Below are 19,273 nucleotides of genomic sequence, written 5' to 3'. Positions count from 1 at the left end.
TTCTTGATCGAAAAAAAAAAAAAAAATTAGCAGGATCTTCCTTCCAATCGATATGGTTTAAAAGAGCATGTCGGAAAGACGTTGCTATAACGTGCTACTTCGAAAGACGAAGAAAATTTTGTAGTTCGCGTCTTTATTCTATTCCCACTGTTTCGTTTATGGTTTTCGATGTCTCAGGTTTCGAACGAAGTAAAGTGGAAGCATAGGTGAAGAAAATATAGTGAATTCTTTGTGGTTGGAACGGCTGGAAGAACACGTTGAAAAAGTGTCGCGAAGCTAGAGCCACGGTCCCAGATTGTTGGTTGCTAATTGTCTAGGGCAGAATAATTGTCTTGCTTCTGGAAAATCACCGGCTTTGTTCTCCCGTCCGTTAGAGAAACGACCCATAACGAGCGAAGAGAAAGAGCAAAAGCCGCGACGCGACTCAAATAAATGACGATACGGAAGAACTTTGAATAGAATTGCGTCCGTGCCACGATTGTTTGAACGTTCGTTGGATGAATCGTCTTCTTTTTAATACCAGAACTATCAAACCTATTAAAATGTATTTCAGATCCTTTACTTTAACAAACTTGTAACTTTTACTTGACTTTCGTCTATTCGTTTATATTCGAAACGATGTTTACTTTATTATTTATCAAAGAACATGCCCGCGCGCACGTACATGTTTTTAACAATTGCAAAAGTTAAAAATCGAAGATCTATCGTCCTGACAAGCTTGCCGATTCTAGCAAGTCTTGAAAGACTGTCCACTGAATGCGACGAAGAACGTGTACGAATACGATCTATGTGGCCAAAGACTGTTACAGGTTATTATACAGCTAATTCTTTTCTCCGAATAATTCGATTTAATTTGTCTCTGAAACATCCTGTATGGACGTTCACTTTTAGTAAGAGCGCATTGTATCGACTTTCGAACGGAGACTGAGAATATCTTTCCCCTTGCAACCATGTAACGCAATCACGTGTAACGGTATCCACGTCAAAACGTGTCGAGACTTTCGCAACCGATCAGCAAAATATAATAGAAGTTCACCCGTGGTATAGACACCCAAGTTGTTGAATTTCACGCGAAACTGTCCTTCCTTTTCAACGATTGTTCTCGGGTTGAGCGTCCGATTTTTCAAGTGCATAACACGGTCTACAATTGTCATTAGCACTCAATGTCTTTGTAAAAAAAAAGCTGGAGTTAGAAGGTTGAAGTTATTTTCTTTTTTGTTTTCTGACAAAGAGAAGTATCGTAGAAAGTACCTGTAAGAATCTTCGCTTCGACTTTCCTATTGCTTGCTTCGTCTTAATATTCATGAGGAAAGGTAACAGCTATCGTTAGAAACTTTTATCGCGATCGGAGGAAATAAACAGTATCGTGAGAGTGTAGGAATTTCAGGAAACTTGATAAAGAAATCCGACCCTTTTCCGCAACGTGCGATAACAATCGCCGGAAACTTAAATAAGGTACAGGATATTTCAACAAAAATAAAAGATAGCCCAAAACATACGTTGACTGGAAGATAAAGAGTGGGCAAAAATCTTTAGATCTCCTTGGAACAAACAAAAACAATCGACCGAAAAAACTCAACATTTGGGTCTAAAGGTTCAACGATCGATTCCATAAACCCAACAATCTTGCGTCTAAAGTCCTTTGCCATAAAACCTAAAACTTATCGTCACCTCGACTCGATCACAAACCATTACGCGTAACAGAATCTGCAAGCGAAACAAAATAAAAGAAAGAGAAGCCGGACAGTGACCGGAAGGTGGAGCTAAGCTATGCAGCGCTATGCACAAAGTTTCAAAATATTTGTTTCGATAGTCGTGTTTCGATCGGCTTAGTTTAGCTTTCGGTGGAAACAGTTCCTTGCACCGTGCCGCTTATTTGTCCAATCGATTAATTCCATGAAACGAAGAGCATGGAAAGCTGACGAAATTATTGGGGTTTCGCCGAGGTTGTTCTTTCGCTTTGTTAACAAGCAACGGATGAGCAATATTTTACGTTTTACGTCGTGTACAACATCTATTAATTTCTCCATCTCTGGGAAAGTCGTACAGTGACGTTTTTGCAAAACCTCTGCGGTTTGCTGGCAAGATGTCAAAAATTGAACCGAATCCTTTACTTGTATTACGCGCGACTTGCGGAGAGACGGAGAAAGCTGATAGACCAGGATGTATCGTAGATACCTCGCTAACGCGACATAAAACAAAGTATCGCGCGTTTCGATATTTACCGATAAAGCGAATTTTTTGAGACAAGCTCGAATCGAGCGCTTCGACACGCTGAAAAATGTCAAAAAATGAAGTCAAAGTAAACACTTTGCCCTGCGAACAACCAAATATTTTTAAATTTCTCATGGCGTAACACCGCTTAGCTTAGCTTTTTCGACGGTTCTCCGGTAAAAGAGCGAAAAAAGTGCGGAACCTTGCGCATTGACCTTGACTGTTGTCGAGTTCCGCATTGCTGGAGCGCGAAGGGCCCGAAGGGAAGGGCCACTTGTAAGATCGTTGGCCTGGTGGGAAGAAGGGCGAAGAAGAGAGACCGTACCCGTGGCTGGCAGCTTCGGCCTTCAACTTGACCGGCCCGACTAGCGCCCTTCTCTTTGGTCGAGGCAAGCGTGACCGCTTCGGGATACGAGCACGTACAATTTTAGATGCGGGGTCCTTGACACCTTCGGCAACGAGACAACTGGCAGCCATTGACAGCCTCGAACGTTGCTCCCCCCGTCCATTGATTCGCACCGCGAGTCCTCCGTTGGTTTGGCTTGGCCGCGTATGTGCCTGGCAACCGGCGAGCGTACAAGAGAGACGAGCAACCTTCCCAGCGATCGGAAACTTCCAAGACGGGTCGAGACTCTAACCTGTTAACCGGGTTATGCCTTAACTCATCGTTGACAGATCGCCAGCGAACTCGTGTATCTATGCACAAAGTTCAGTTGCTAGTTTTTGCGTAAGATAGTCGGTCAACAACGCGTAAACGCGTTAATTTTACGCGAATTTTATGTATTTTGCCTTCGCGCCGCAACGAATCGAAGTTCGCGTATATCGAAATATAATTGAAAAGGATTTTTACTAATTATCTTCTTAAAAGCGAACCATCCGTTTCCAGTATTGATCGTTACAGTCGCTCGAGAAACCTGAGCCATCAATTGCAGCCAATAATTTTCTTTAGGATCTAAACGGAAACAGTCTTTTCATCGATCCTCGTAAAATCGAACCGATCTTCCAAATCTCAAAGATCACAGTCGCACAGCATTGAAAAATATTTCGGAAATTAACTCGACTCGTTGACGTCAATTTTACGCGTTTTGTCTTGCGAAGATATTATGTAATACCTGCGCACTTCTTTTCGACAATGTTACCTAAGTCATTCGTATTATTACCCAAGTCGATCATTGTTCGGTTCATTAGGTACGAAAATGTGCACAATACACGTAACACGCGAAATTATGATAACACGTTGAAAACATAGTTGTGTTACGATTGTTTAACAGGTAGCACGAATTTCTGCTTAGCCTTCATTTTTTTAATTATATTCATGGAGATACGAATTCGCGTAAATTCGAACTTGTGACATAGCGATGTTTTGCTTGCAGGGACTCGGCCAGGATGTTCTCATGGGAGCCAAAGAGGAAGAATGGGGCAACGCGTTAAACGTACGAGATAAATCCTCGCTGGGAGTCGTGTTAAGGGACCGTTTGATGACGGATGCCGCCCTCGGAGGTCCACGACCGATCAAGTCCGAGCACAATTATAGTTTGTTGGCGTCGAGTCCTCCTCCAAGCCCCGCGACACCCGGTGCCAACCCCCATACACCTAATTCCGGATCGTCCGCCGATAGGGTTGGCGCTTCTCTCTCCACCACTAGTTCCTCCATCGATTCTACTAATCTGGATCATCATAAATCGTTGGACATTCGAAGCAGAATCGATGGTAAGAACACACGAAAACTTGGACCATAGTTGTAATCTCTTTTGGGAAATTTTGTATAAGTCAACAGGAAATCCTGTTAACGTTACAAAATCTTTGGTAGCACCAGTTATAATATTTTATAAAAACTATATAAATTTAAAATAAATTGGAATATTAATTCAATAATTTTATTAACGATAAAACTCCTCTTTTTGGCTTCGATTTATATAAGAAGTAAAAAAATTACTTAAGTATAAAAAATTTAAAGTTTTAATATGTGCATATATGTGTATAAATTGGAATATTAATTCAATCATTTTATTAACGATAGAACGCCTCTTTTTGACTTCGATTTATATAAGAAGTAAAAAAATTACTTAAGTATAAAAAATTTAAAGTTTTAATATGTGCGAATCCAGTTGGAAAGAATTCATTTCCTCGTCCAGTAATTACGATATCTTTATCCAATGTTCAGAATAGTTAATCTTCGAATATTTACATCTTATTATTTTATCAAACTTATTTTTTATTGCCACATAGATGCAGAAAATAGAACATCTAACGCTGCTGATAAAGACGAGCTTCCGCTAGACGAGGGATAATAAGTTGATTTCGTAAACCGATTAATTAGATTTCCAAGCAGTTGATCGTTTATTTTTTAATAAAAAGATTTCATTGAACAAATTCGTTATTTGGGATAATTACGTAAGGTGATGCAGAAAAATCAATTCTTCGCAAATATTTTCGAAATGCGAATATCTCGTTAATGATACCGAAAAATATATTAGATAAGAGTCGAATGGTTTCTCGCAAGATATCGTTTGATGCGATTGTTTCGCTTTTTCTGAGTGGATATATGGCAGAGATACGAAGGCCAGATTTTTGCTCTATTTGGTAAAACATATATTATTATATTAGTCAAGATTTATCGAGTAAATTTACTAATGAATTCTTTGATCTATATACCACATATTTTGTGATTTTATCTTATTCACCGACAGTTAGTTTCTTAGTGTATTCTCATAGATCGTTCTTAATGTTTTATCAGTGAATCCAATAATGTGCTCGTGACTGCAAATAATCTTAGATAATCGTAATAGCATATAAGAGTACATCCTTCGGTAGATCCTGATATCATTATCGGTAAATCTTAAGACCTCTAATCATATCGGTAGAGAGTATTATGTAATATAATTCGTAATCTTAGCAAAATCGGGAAACTTTAGCAACTGTATTAAATCCATGGAATCTTACTTCAACCAGCGTCAGTTGCAATAAATTTTAATATCCGTTGTTATCGTTACAAAATTACGAGTCTAATTGTAAGCCACAAAGACTTCTAATACCACCAACAGCAAAATTTTGATATTATAATTCTTAACTCGATAAAACGCTGCTGCTAATAATACTAATACCAATAATGATGATAGTACTAATATTAATTCCACTAATATCCCCACGAATCTTCGCGAACGCACTTCCCAGTTAGAAAAAATTTTCTCATCTGTCACACGCATTATCAAAAGAGAAGCTAGACAGAGTCATTGTTATATCCGTATGTAATAAACTCTGCAAGTTCTATTACTGTCTCCACCACTGTCAACTTTAATTTTTAACAGAATCTTAATACTATTTACAGCTTCGTTGCTATATCCAATTGTGTACCTTTCTTTACCAACGTAGTCGTTAGACGTATCCGATGCGGTTATGCATCTACAAATTTCGCATAAACGCGTACAAACACGCAATATAGTAATCCCTATAATATTCCGTAGATAAGACACGTTTCTGCTAAGGTTCGATCTCTCTGGTCGTGTTCGTAAAAATGCAAATTCGCAGAAACACGCGCAATCTAGTCGTAAGAAGTCCATGCTATAAAAGGATCTAATGTCATCGTTAGAAGATCCAACAAATATTAACGTTGTAGCGTAACTACTATACGCTATCCATTCTCAGTACCAGGATTCTCAACTACACAAAGTCCTAACGTTACAATTTACGATCCTACTAATACTTGCACCTCCATTCACCGGCATATCTATCAGTCGCGAGAAACCTTCTCACCTTCCCACATTCGACTTTCAAGAATCTCTTCTTCAACGTCATTACGGTGCATCGCGAATGACGGGGTAACGCTAATGCGCGATACACTTGAAACACGCTTGAAAGCTATAGCAGAAACTCTGGTAGAGGAGTATATAACGTTACAGGTGTAACAGAAGTCTGATAATGCTGCTAATTTCAGGGAACCCGGTACGATTGGCAATATCCTGCCGTCATCAACGTGTCTCGTCAGTTTCATTTATGCAGCCTGTGTACGTCGTTGATCCATTAACTCCTCGAGACGACCCAGTTCGTATTATCGTATTGCTCAACGGTATATCAGTAACGTGTAATGACTGGATTTGATAGCAGTTGTCGCGATCCGTTTGCTCGTCGTGAATTCATTGTACACATTTGTACACGTAATTTTGGACCTTGGCGTTGCCTGTTCAGTTTCTTACAATGCAATGGCGGACAGAAAAATATTTAGAACCGATACATAGTACCTATATACTTGGGTATTTGTATACAGAAGAATACATATGGGATAGCGTGCGAACATACGAAGATGGAGAGAATTTAGGTTCAAAGTCGTTGGAAAGATTGTATGAATATTCTTGTATGAATAAAATGTGAAGTAAAGCGAAGAACGAATGATATTTTTGTTTTTGCAGATATGGAGGAGGAGTGTTTCCCGGCGATCTCAATGAATACCGCGTCGGGACGCGACGAGCTGCCTTCGTCGTCGTCCACGTCGTCTACCTCAACGATTATCCTAAAGAGAAGAAACAATGTAGTACCTGAAGACGTGGAGTGTACAGAGATCAAAGGTGAACCGATCAGCGCGCCTAGCAGTCCTTCGGAGTCCTGTCAAACGTCGATAACCGACGACAAAAACACGATAACCATGGTGTTTCCTCAGAGTCTTCATTTTTCGAAGAATCACATGTCGCAGACCAGCGATAGCGAGGAGGATGACGAGGAATATTATCAGGTACTTTCATATTTTCTCTGTCTAGAATTCTTACAGATAGAATTCTGTTCGTGAAAGTACGCAAGGGAATCTATCAAATGTTCAAGAAATTCGTCGATTCCTCGATTATACACATTCCTTGATGTTCAAGGAATTTATAAGAGCAAAGATCGAAGCGTATGATTGTTAAAAATTGAGATACACGTTCCTCTTAACGATATATAATACGACGATTATTCAAATGATGGAGGAACTTTGAAGCGCGAATGTTCGTGTCTTGTAGTTATTCGTAAACGCGTGCGAACACTTGTTCCAACAGATAACGTCAAATACCGAAACGTAGCTAATTATTAGAGTGGAACGATGTTAGTATAAATGTAACGACATGTGTTAGGTATTCCATAACTTAACGCGTGTAATTGTTACAGCAGAATGACTTTCATATAAATATTTTTCGTTTAGTTCTGTTTGAACGAACTTCTATCGTTTTTATTTGAAGCAAATTTTTGTAAATATTCTATCTTTTTACATCACAATGGAGCGTTCAAAGTTCGAGATCAAAGGAATCTTCCATTCGAACGGTTCCGTTCTTCTTAATTCAAAATTTGCCTTTTTACGCTCTAGTGTATCTAAATGCAAATAAAATTTTAAAAAAAGTAACATTTAGTAGATTTTCACGACAATTTCCCACTTTTTCACGACACGCGATATTCTTCGTTTTCCTATGTAATTACGATTTTAATCGATAGAATTTTTATTTAAAAAGGAACAGAACTGCGAATATTCGACCATTCCAGAAACAAAATTTCCTCGACGCTCGATATTCTTACTCCCTTATCTCGAATTACGAATATCTTTTCCTGATGCATCTAAGAATTATAAAAATGCTAAAAGAAAACAAACTTTGTGTGTCACAGGGTATGGAGGTAGAAGAGTACAACGGGGAGGTGAGCGATGAGAAACAGGCGGATCTACGCGCGTCCAGACAGGGCCTACCGCCAACGCCGCCGAGCAGCGCCAGCTCCGACAGCGAGGGCACCGCTTCCGCTTCCTGTTCGCCGGAACGCCGAGATTCCCAGAGCTCCGCGCACGCACAGAATCTCAGAGGCCTGCTCACGCCCAGACTTTACATCACAAACGGCACGCACACCACCAGACAGCCGATACACACACCCTTGATTTCCTGTCAACCGGTGAGCCAAACTGGAATCTTTTTTAATTAACGCCACTTTTTTCCAGACGCATATATAAAATAAGCGACTTGGAGTTGTAAGATAGTCGACAACCTTGCAGTGAATTTATAACGTAATTATGAAATGTTTTTATGTTATAAACTAGCCTATGTTACGAGCGATTCCTCCTTTTTTTTTTATTGCAGATTTTTCAATGTCGCTGTATAAATACTCGATTAATTTTAAATTCTCAGAAAAAATATGCATTTTCACATCGCTAGTTTATTTATGGCAAGGAGGTGGCGTAAGCAATAGCGCCTATAATATATCATATTTTTCTTTACATTTCGTTTCTTGGCGCCTCGTTATTCGTTCTGTCAATGAGCGAAATATTTTATGCGAAATAAATGATAATATAACGATATAATAGAATAACTAAGAACTCGATATAAGAGTTTAATATCGTGTAAGACAGTAGAAATGAGAACGTAATAACCACCTTGTAATATAATAAGGTATGGGCCTAAAGTACAAATAAATTATTATTATTATATTTTATTTTACATTTGATTACGTGATTTACATTCTATACATGCTTTCATAAGAGTTTTATAAAAGAAAGGTACATCGCTTCTGATAGAAAATTTTGTAAAGAGAACCTGATATATAATTGACAAGATATATAATTAACCGTTACGTTGATTAATATTGGGTCGTAACATAAATAAGTTCGGTCGAACAAAGAAACATATTGAGTTTGATCGGACTTACAATTTAAGAAATTATATTTTGTAATCCAAAAAAGACTTTCTTTCCAATAAAATTCACGCCGTAAACACAGAGAAAGATGGACGTAGGTTGTGACGTTGCGTTAAATTCATCTTACAGAAAGGGTCGACGGGTGTGTTAACGTTGACCGAAGAGGAAAAGCGGACATTGATCGCGGAGGGATATCCAGTGCCTACGAAACTACCTCTGACGAAACAAGAAGAAAAGTCCCTGAAGAAAGTCCGTAGGAAAATCAAGAACAAGGTGAGCGTCGAATACTTGTTAGAAAATAATTAGACCGCGAATGTTTATGCAAGTTCATACTTTTAGCAAGGCAAAGTATTTTACTTTTTAAATATTACAACGAGTACTTTATTTTAAATCTTCTGTGTATTTTCGAATATTACGCACGTTCCTTTTACTTGTATATCCCATAAACCTGCAAACATCCGCGATCTGGAAATAATTATACCTCGTTCATGCTGATTTTTCAATGAAATTATCTATTATCGCGTAGTATAAAATTTGTTTTTTTAAATCTTTGATTCTAGACAGGTTCTGTTCTCTGCTTGCATTTTAATTTTGTTTTCGATTTCGATGGATGATAAATTTCGTGTCGTAATTAATTAACATTTGAGAACGAACTTGCCCAAAATCTTGCGTCTGTGTTAAATCTGACGACGATAATTACGTAAAAGCAAACATTTTGTCGCTAGACATTTTTTTGCGATACAGCTTTTTTCGTTTATAAATCAACGGCTAAAAAAAACACTTAACTGTTCAAATATACACTGAAATAACCGAACTTAATCAAACAAATCCACTTTTTTCAAAATGTTAAACTGTTTAGTCTATTTCAATCTCTCACGTCTAATATTCCTGTGCCGTGTGAATGAATTAATTTAATTTTTAATACCATCTATTTACTTAGTTTTCGATATTTCCTACCTATATCAGTTTTTAACGCGTTCTAATTATATAATATACGTCATTTTTAATAACGTTCATTTTGTATTAATTTAACGTTGTCTACGTATTTAACGTTTTATACCTAAATCTTAATCGTTTCTTATATGAAAGAATTCCTTTTAATTCCATTTTCATCTATACAGCACAACGAACAACACGTTGTCCACATAATTCTGTCTTTAATTTCAACAAAATTTATACGAAAATATCTTCCCATTGGATACAGAATGGAACGAAGGAAAAATGCATCGGTTTCCGGAAATTTGACGTAGCTATTAATTACAGACATCAGAATATAATTTTCTCATAATGCAAACTGTTTCCTCGAATCGGTCGAAATACATTACAGTAAAAATTATTAAGCAAAACTTGGCAGGAATTTTCGCGGAACAGCGAGTCGATAGCTTAACGAAGAACAAAACTCGACGCATGATCGGCTGTTTCGTGTTTCAGATATCAGCCCAGGAGTCGCGACGGAAGAAAAAGGAGTACATGGACGGCCTAGAAAGACGCGTGACGATGCTCACGAACGAGAACTCCTCCTACCGGGACCGATTAACAGCCTTAGAAGACACGAATCGCGAATTACTGAAAGAGCTTCAACGTCTCCAAGCGCTTCTTCAACTACAAAACTCGTAGGCGCGCTTCGTTTCGAAATGACGTTGAACATTAAACTACAAACCGACGATTTAAGTTGTTATCAAGAAGACATTATAATCGCGGTCATAGTGGTCGGAAGGGCGATTTCGCGAAGACTGGTGGCCAAATAAAGGGCCTTAGAACGTGTTCCTGATCGTCGAATCACGAGTGTTTTTTTTTTTTTTTTTTTTTTTTTTAAATCTCGTATGTAGTTTCCTTCGATCCTTGGACAATTTGCAATTTTCTTCGATTATAAAAAGGAGAGAAGAAAACTTACGTTTCCTCGATGGATATCTTTCAATGAATAATCCATCGAGCTTTTATGGGATCAAATGTTCTTGCGGACTATTTCCCAAACAGACCATTTTCCAAGGGAACAGTGCAATTTCCTTTACATTCCTGTGTAAAGTCTTCCTCGTGCAGCGGATCGAACGTCAGTTGAGTAGAACGATTCGCGATGAAAATATATTCCTTGGATACGCCTCGTCTTCCTGTTTTCCGTAGACAGGAGTCGGCGGAGGGTGCAATTCTGCCGGGAGTGCCTTGATTCGCTTATCTTTCTTCCATCGCGAACGACGAATCGAAAACGAATTTTATTCTCCTTTCTCTCCTATTACAAGTGTTTCGTTACGTTTCTATTATCGTATCGCATCTAATGAATCGAATTTATCGAATTGCAACATATTGCGTAGAAAGAATGTGGAGAAAGGTCGATCGCTATACGATCTAAATGCGTAATACATCGAGAGCTTAAAATTGGGATTCAAAATCGTAATGTACATGCTCTAAAGTGACTATAGAGAAGTTATTCTACGTGTAAAAATGAATCGGAAAAGCAAGAATAAAGTTTTTTCTTTAGAATCTTCGTTGTTGAGAAAATCGCACTTGAAAATTGAAGCGAGATATACGTGCGTTTGATTGACTCTCGACAGAGCACGTGTCTATCGATGATTTTTTAGAAAACGAGACTTTAAAGCAAGAATATTATTTTACATTTTCAATTTATTTTTACACGTAGACTCAACCTTCGCAGCAACGATCTTCCCATCTTCGTTCGATTTGGAGTGAACTGAACAGACACATATCCGACCTATTTTCAAACTCGATTATCTCGAAAACGAAATGTTAAATAAAAAAAATTCATTCTTTATTTTTAATTTAGTTTTGCTTACAGAATAACCTTCTGCCACTTATTTTGGAACATTCGGTACATGTAACGTTCGTTTTACACTTTATTTCGGAAAGTTGACTGTAGCAGAAGCGATGTCTGATTTACCTCGGAAATTGAAATCAAAATGTAAAGAATAAATTTCTTAAAATCGATCGCATTTCGGTTTCCTTAAAGAAGAATACATTTTTAAAGGATAGCGACACGTAACGAGATTTGATATTATTAAACGAAGATCGAATTCTATGTTGTAGAACGTAACTTTCTTTTCGGCGTTAAGAGATAACTTATTCCACAAAGTTCGATAAAGCGTATGGAGAGAGTTTTGATTCGATCGAAATTTCAACAAACGTTCAAAATACGTGCGAAATTTAATTAAACGACAAGGATTAACCCTCCAAAGGCAGACGTATATTATATTTTTCCACACTCCGTAATTACGCTGGGTCATTTCCATCCAAGATAAATTTCCTTAGTATTCTGAACTTTCAAAAATGTAAAAATGCCTAGAATACTAATCGATGTCTTCGCTGTATAATGAAGTCATTTATCAAGTTAAATATTTAAAATTTCTTTCGATAAGAATCCAAATTTCGCTTGGATGAGTAACGACCTAGTTTAATTACGAAGAGTTAAACTTGTAGCGAGACATTTAGCGATAGATAAGCGTTCGCGCAGACTATTAAAGTATTTAGAAGCGTAAGTGCATTTTCAATCGAGTGTCGATTGATATTTGTGTTCGCTTGACAGCGATGATGACTCTTCGATTTTCGTCCAAATAATATAATAAAATTAGGAAACGAATATAGAGAACGAAAAATAGTTAAAATATAATATTAAGACGACATACAATTGAAACGATAAATGTCCAACGCGTTAGCTATATAAATTATATAGATAATGAGTGATTATTATAATTATTGCGGTATTTTATGTAGAATACGAGAATTTTATCTCTGAATACGAGATAATCGTGTACATCTATTTTCTCCAGAGAAAATTTGTTAGATTGATATATATATATATATATATATATATATATATAGGAATTTATTTATAGATTAGGATCCATTCACGCGAGATATAGATTTGTATATTATATTTGTAAAAGAAGACGTTTATTTAACCATCCGTACGTTGTTGAGATGGTTCGCACCATTGTGGTTTTAAGAAGAACTTGTGCAATGATGTTGACTTTGATTATTTCTTCAAAGAACGCGCCACAGTATATAGATGTAATTTTTTCGTAGTTCTGTTATACTATGATACTATATTACGTGCGGTGTGATTCGTAATACGACAGAGGAAGATAATTTTCCGGATTGCAAACAGTTGAGAAACTGCAACGAAACATGGAAAATGAAATTCGAATCCTTTTTTCTAGGAACAGATATTTTTCGAGAAGAATTGTATTTTAGACGTAATGAGCAGGGTGTTTCTCTTTCCTGTTTTTTGAACTTCTTCGAGATTCTTAAAATTCTCGTATTCTTTATCGAAAAAGTTTATTTCAGGAGAAAATAAAAAAAAAAAAAAAAAATAATAAAAACAGCGAATAGTCGAACGTTTTCTGGGAAAAAAATATTTTCTGTGTAAGAGGTATTTTTATAAAAAGACAAACACTCGGTATCGAAAGTATAACTTCTCGATAAAAATAAATTTCTCGAGAGAATTGCAATTTAGAAAATAACAATGGTTTACAAATACACGCACAAAGAATCGGATAAAACTTAATTCCTCGAAAAATATCGAAGAGATCTAATGTTCGATTTGAACAAAAAGTCGGTAATCTGTTAACTTTGTAACGAATCACGCCTCACTTTGCATATTCTATGCTCGCACTGATCACATGTATCGTCGAATTTCAAAGGCGACAAATTTGCATTGTCTAATGGGTACAAATATCACCGATAATGTTCACGATCGTGTGAATTAGAGTTAAAAGAAGGGTCGACGAATGGTTCTAAGAGAAAACTTGTCTCGAACACGAGCGCTGCCATTGATCGCTATAACGATTTTCGAAAATACGATACTTTCGGCACGTAAAGTCTTGCTGATATAGTTAACCACGAGAAGAAAAAATTCTTCGAACGATTGCATTTTCTTAAATTTTAAAATACATAGGAATTTTATTAACGCATCAAGTGCCATGATAGTTAAAAATATTATTATATTACAAAATTATATGAAAACTATAATGGAACTTTGATTATCGGAACATCTAGATGGAAAATTCTGCTTTTCTTCAAATTCTTCAAACTTTATTGATGAAAAATAAAAGAAGAAACGAATGTCGGAGTATGTTTTTGAAAAAAGAACGATTTTATTTGAAGCGGAGGACCGCTTGAGAAATTCTGGGAAATGATAGAACGGTTCTTGTCTGTTTTAGTTGGCTATTTAAAGCTCGAAGCCGAACGAGCTTCAGCGTCTGGAACATCTATTTTTATGCAGAATTCGCTGGGTCATTTAAACAATAACAAATGTGTTAGGTTCAGACTATGTCTACCATTTGGAAGCTCTATCTTTTATTTCAAACAGGTTGTCCGAAAGATTGGTTATGAGATAGATTGGATAAACAGTTTGATAACTTATCGTGACGTAATAATTATTATCACGTGTTGAGGTAAACTCAAAGGATTTATTTTATTAAATATGCTTTTGCCAAAAGTCATATTTCTCTGTGATAATAACAATCGACATTCTGTTTTTCTTTTTAATTCAGAATTTCGATATTCCGTATAGAATACCTTTAATAATACAATTAATTTAAATACACGTTAGCTTTTTGTATAAAGAATTAACTACAAACTTTTAGACAAGTTACTACATTTTTTCAATCTGTCTCAACAAAGAAAATATCTCTGCCATTCAAAAGTGTGCTAATTTAATCACAAGAAAAATGGGTTTTCAAAAGTCACCCTTTTATTTTAAAAAATTGAAAGGGAAGAAAAATCAGAAGGGGACGATTTTTCCTATTTGCAGAAAACTCGATTAATCGATCAAAGGGTAGGATAAATTTTAACTGACATGGCATCAAACGTGTTAATAAATATCAAAGATGGTTGAAGAACGTTTGACAGAACAATTCAAGGCTCCAGTAGATAGAAATTCGATGGCGCGTCTCCGTTTTCTTCATCGAACAGATTTTCGATCACGATCGAGGCTCCTCGCGCGATTTTTGCGATCTCGTGTCGCGGAAAATTTTCCTCCTGGCTTAGATCCAGGCCTCGAAGCGATCGAAGTTCGCGAGAACTTCGATCAACTTGTCTAGCCGTCGTAAGCCCACGAAACAGGGAATTTTAAACGCGATCCATATCTTAAGCGGATATCGAAAGCTGAGATCTAGAGAAACTGTCAATTTCCAATTTTTCAAATCCTAAACTTTGAAATTTACAAATTTTCATCTTTTCGGAACTTTAAACGTCTCGATTTCTCTTAACTTTTCATATTCCAAATTCTCCAAATTTCCGAAGCTTCGAGTTTCTCGAATCTACAAAAATGTAATCGACGACAAAATTATTTCCAACTTGCGGAAAAGAAGTCGTTTCGTATTTGTAATATAACAAATTCGCGATATAGTTATTCAACCAAAATCCATGAAAAAAAAAAAGTTATCGGAAGAAACGTGATTTCTATCCAAACTCGAGAAAACTATCGTAGCAAAGATACGCGTAAAACTCCCAAGAGATTGGAAAAAAATTAACGAGTTTACCAAACAGTGTCACGTGTGTTTATAGTACGCTATTGAGGAGAAAAAAAAAAAAAGATAGAAAAAGAAAAATACGAGAAAGACACGCACACTCGTGTGTTACGTACTCGCGGTAAAAAAAGCGGCAAGACGTGTAAAAAAGGCAGGCTAACTCGGCGTCTGTCAATTACTTACGCCTGACCGAGCACATCCGCAAACGCGAATCCTACTGACTTTAAAGACCGATGTGCCTATAATGTTCTTAAAGGGGATACTGTTGTTCGTGCTTTCAGTTGTTGACCCCCTATCGGTGGTACGCGATTCTGGCGTGACACCTGCGCTTATGGGGTGATATCGATGCATTAAAGATCAAAGCTGAGAGTTGAACACCTATGGGCGTTTATCGCATTAAGTAGCGGGTGTTGATCGTAATGGTCTCGTAAATAGGAAGAATGTAGAGGAATTTTCCAATGGAAAGTATCTTCGGTTTAGATAATATCACGGTGGAACTTTGTTTATTTGAACGAAATTTTAACTGCCCGATGAATTGAAGTTTTGCTGGTTGAATTCGTTTATCCGAACACGAGCTGCTATTACGCGAATGAGAAGCGATAGGCAGCAAAAACAATTAGCGAACTCTAATTATAATAAACTGTTTGTCCCGTGACAAGTTCAGATAAATGTAGTTCCAGTGTATAGGTAGAGATACGTTAATTTGCTATTCGAAAGAAATTTAAAAGTTTGGAAATTTGTTCGATTATTCGCAACTGTGTACGCCTGAATGACCAAATTTTGGAATTCTCAAGTTTCCGTAACTTTGCATCTCCGAATTCCCAGACTTGCAAATTTGTTGATTTTCGAATTGCACGTTGAAAGTCTGAAATTTTGGATATCTAAGGTCTTCGTGCTTTCGAGTTATTCGAATTCCCAAACTTCGAAGTTTCCAAGTTTCGACAGTTTTTACAGTTTCATATCTTCAAACTTTTCAATTATCTAAAATTCTTCAAATTTCAAGCTTTCAAATCCTGAAATCTCTAGATCTCTAGCTTACCGAATCCCACACATTCGAATTTCGAAGCGTCTGGTTGCGAGTTTTTAAATTCCCAGTGTTCCCTAATTTCACGATTTCCGAGATTCTGTCAATCGTTTCGTTTTCGACAATTTTCTACAAACTTCTACTCCGCTCACATTCTCCTCGAACATCTTCGCGCTCTTCGATCCGTGCGTTTCTAGATTGTTTCACAGTCGATCAAATGTCTATGTAAATTAATAAATCTCGAGATATTTGAAGAATTACTTGTTACAGTCCCTGTTAATCCTATTCGCGAGAAGCAGACGCAATTTATACGTCGGTGTTATTCAACGATTCGCGGAAACCGTAATTCCTGCTATACAATTATACGAGTACGTACGTAAATTCGCCGGAGGAAGCCTCGTATCGTTAGATAAGAATCATAGCCTGTCGCGCAGGGAATCGTATATAATTTCTTGTACAAAATGCCAATTGAACGCAGTTTTATCCAGAGGAAATGAGAGAAAGAGAGGAACAGAGAGAGAGAGAGAGAGAGAGAGAATGAGAGAGAAAGAATTTAATATATTCTATAAACGAAGCTTTATATAAATGGTTATATATATAAATATATATATATAAATATACATATATATATACACATAAGATATTTCTATATAAACAGATAATATATGTATACACTAAAGAAAACGTACACAAACACATTTACGAATCTACAAAATAGACGACGAGAGAACGATTGTCATACCATAGACTGTGGATATTTATGGAATTTCATATTTTTATCGCTCGAACGATCAAGAAATGGATCAAGAAATCTATAAACGGGGACTCGTACCACGAAACTAGGTATCATAATTTTATCGTGGACATCTCGTATATTTTTGCACGTTGTATGCATTTTAAGAGTTGCTATTCTTCCAAATTTCTCGCATTTCGTACTTTTAAATATAAATGCCTAAAGATCCGCAGGCTAATCACACGCAAACAGACACGTACACGCAAATAACGTTCGTTCGTTCGTTCGATGTCATTATCGCGAATCGATGATCGATCACCGATTCGTAAAATACATTCGCTGCATCTGTGTGCCCTGCACCGAATATCTGATGTATCGCGCGCATTGTATTATTTATCCGCAGAGACTAACCGTGTATATCTCGGTATACGTGTCCTCGTGTTAGCTGTGCAACGACTTATCCTATTATCCCGACGAGTAAATGTCTTTACGCGATTATGGTGTGCCGCTGCCACGTGGACGCCGGTGCACGTGGTCGTTCGTCTAACTTCGAACGTTGTACGACAAATGAATAAACACATGTGACTTAACTTTTTTCTTTTCCACCTTTGAATTCTTAGCCACTCGTGCGGTTTCGCGTCTAGCGTAGCTCAATTTCCTGGCAAAATGTAAGAACTGTCGACGATCGTAGACATTCGACATTGTTTTCTATCGTGCTATTTCTTACATTTCTCAAATTGTTTCATTATCCTTCGTATAGTATAAATATGCTCGCACTAACTAAGAGCAATCAGGAGATTTTGGTTTTCTCAGTTTAGATAATTAGCATGGTTGGATTCAAGCGATTGGACAGATTTTTTAAACGACATATAACTCGATGAATTTTAATTATTTTCACTTCGATACAACGATGAGTATCGTTAAGATATAAAGAACACGTATGCCTGCCATCGGCTGATATCCACAAGGTTTTATGGTTCTTTTTAATGAAAATCTCCAACGAGCGAACTAAAGGAACGTTTGTATACAAATTCACAAATTATAATAAGTATAATAAAATAATTGAATATATATTATATTAACGCACATGAAAAGACAAAAACGAAGAATTATATATACTACATCGAATCAAAAATCGATTGGCTTCTCAAGACCATTTTCTTCCCTTTAAACGAACACCGTGTTAAAGAAAGTTTGTCTTTGATTTCCCAAATTTATTTTATAGTCTTCTCCGGATAATTTACAATTTTGTTACGACTATGTAAATCGATATAACGAGCTGGAATAATAGTTCGTAGACAGTATTCCCGGTAGTCCGTACCTTAGAGTTAAATACGTTTGTTCGTAGATTATTCAGCGTCCTAGTTCATTGGGATGTTTCCTGCTCAGTCTCCTTGGGATTAACTTAGAACATAAGTTGTTTACTAGTGGGTTTAGGTGGTCTTCTAATTCCTTCTTAATCTTCCTACACAAATTCCTTAGTACTTGTAATACATGGCGCGACAGATGGAACGATTGTAAACGAAAATAACCTTCGCCGGCTAATTGATTTTGCACGTACGTGGAATAATAGATTTCATGTGACGTCACTGTTCGCATTGGCAATTTTATCGGGTTTACTCTTCTGTTAGGTTTCACAGGATCATCGAACGTTTTTATCAAAATATCGAGTAACCGATTCTTTGAAATTCGATTAAAGCGAATTATTAAAGAAATACTTCTGCTCGTATAATTCTCTTCGTAACTGTAAGTGAAAAAATTACGTATTTTACTTTATGTGCCAACTTAATTATGCCCTCGAAATAAGACCATTCGTGCATCACATTTCACAGCCCGATCTGATAGGTCTCCACAATCGAATCGACCGTTCATTCACGTTTTAATTAAGATTCTGGTAATGAATTATCGACCTCCACCTCCTGATAACATTGTTTCGATCTCTTCTAATTTCCTGGACGTCCTTCGAATTTTAGAAACAAACGAATTTTTACGTCGTTGAATTCTCCGGCTCGATTAATCTGAAAGGTGTTGCGCAGTCTTTCGATAATTTTTGATTCGGTTGTAGCGGATTTTTTATCGTTAAAAAATATTTCAAGTTTTTATTTCTTAAAAATATTAAACGATATACGAAAGAGAAAATTCTCAGTTTCGAAATAACGTACATGTTTACAACATTTATTGAAA

General features: G+C 36.7%; 1 protein-coding gene across 1 annotated transcript in view; it reads left to right on the top strand.

Annotated features, from left to right (window-relative positions):
* The window catches only part of Creba (Cyclic-AMP response element binding protein A), a 42,939-nt gene extending 31,322 nt beyond the window's left edge, over positions 1–11,617 (top strand). Inside the window, exons 3-7 of the mRNA XM_072015577.1 lie at positions 3,588–3,924; positions 6,621–6,940; positions 7,837–8,112; positions 8,980–9,123; positions 10,282–11,617. Coding sequence (XP_071871678.1) covers positions 3,588–3,924; positions 6,621–6,940; positions 7,837–8,112; positions 8,980–9,123; positions 10,282–10,467 — 1,263 coding nt within the window. The 3' untranslated portion in view covers positions 10,468–11,617. The remainder of the gene's footprint in view (positions 1–3,587; positions 3,925–6,620; positions 6,941–7,836; positions 8,113–8,979; positions 9,124–10,281) is intronic.
* The last annotated feature ends 7,656 nt before the right edge of the window (positions 11,618–19,273 follow it).

The sequence above is a fragment of the Bombus fervidus genome, chromosome 13 (assembly GCF_041682495.2).
Source record: "Bombus fervidus isolate BK054 chromosome 13, iyBomFerv1, whole genome shotgun sequence".
NCBI classification, from domain to species: Eukaryota; Metazoa; Arthropoda; class Insecta; order Hymenoptera; family Apidae; genus Bombus; species Bombus fervidus.
This window is presented reverse-complemented; position numbering and strand designations above follow the sequence as displayed.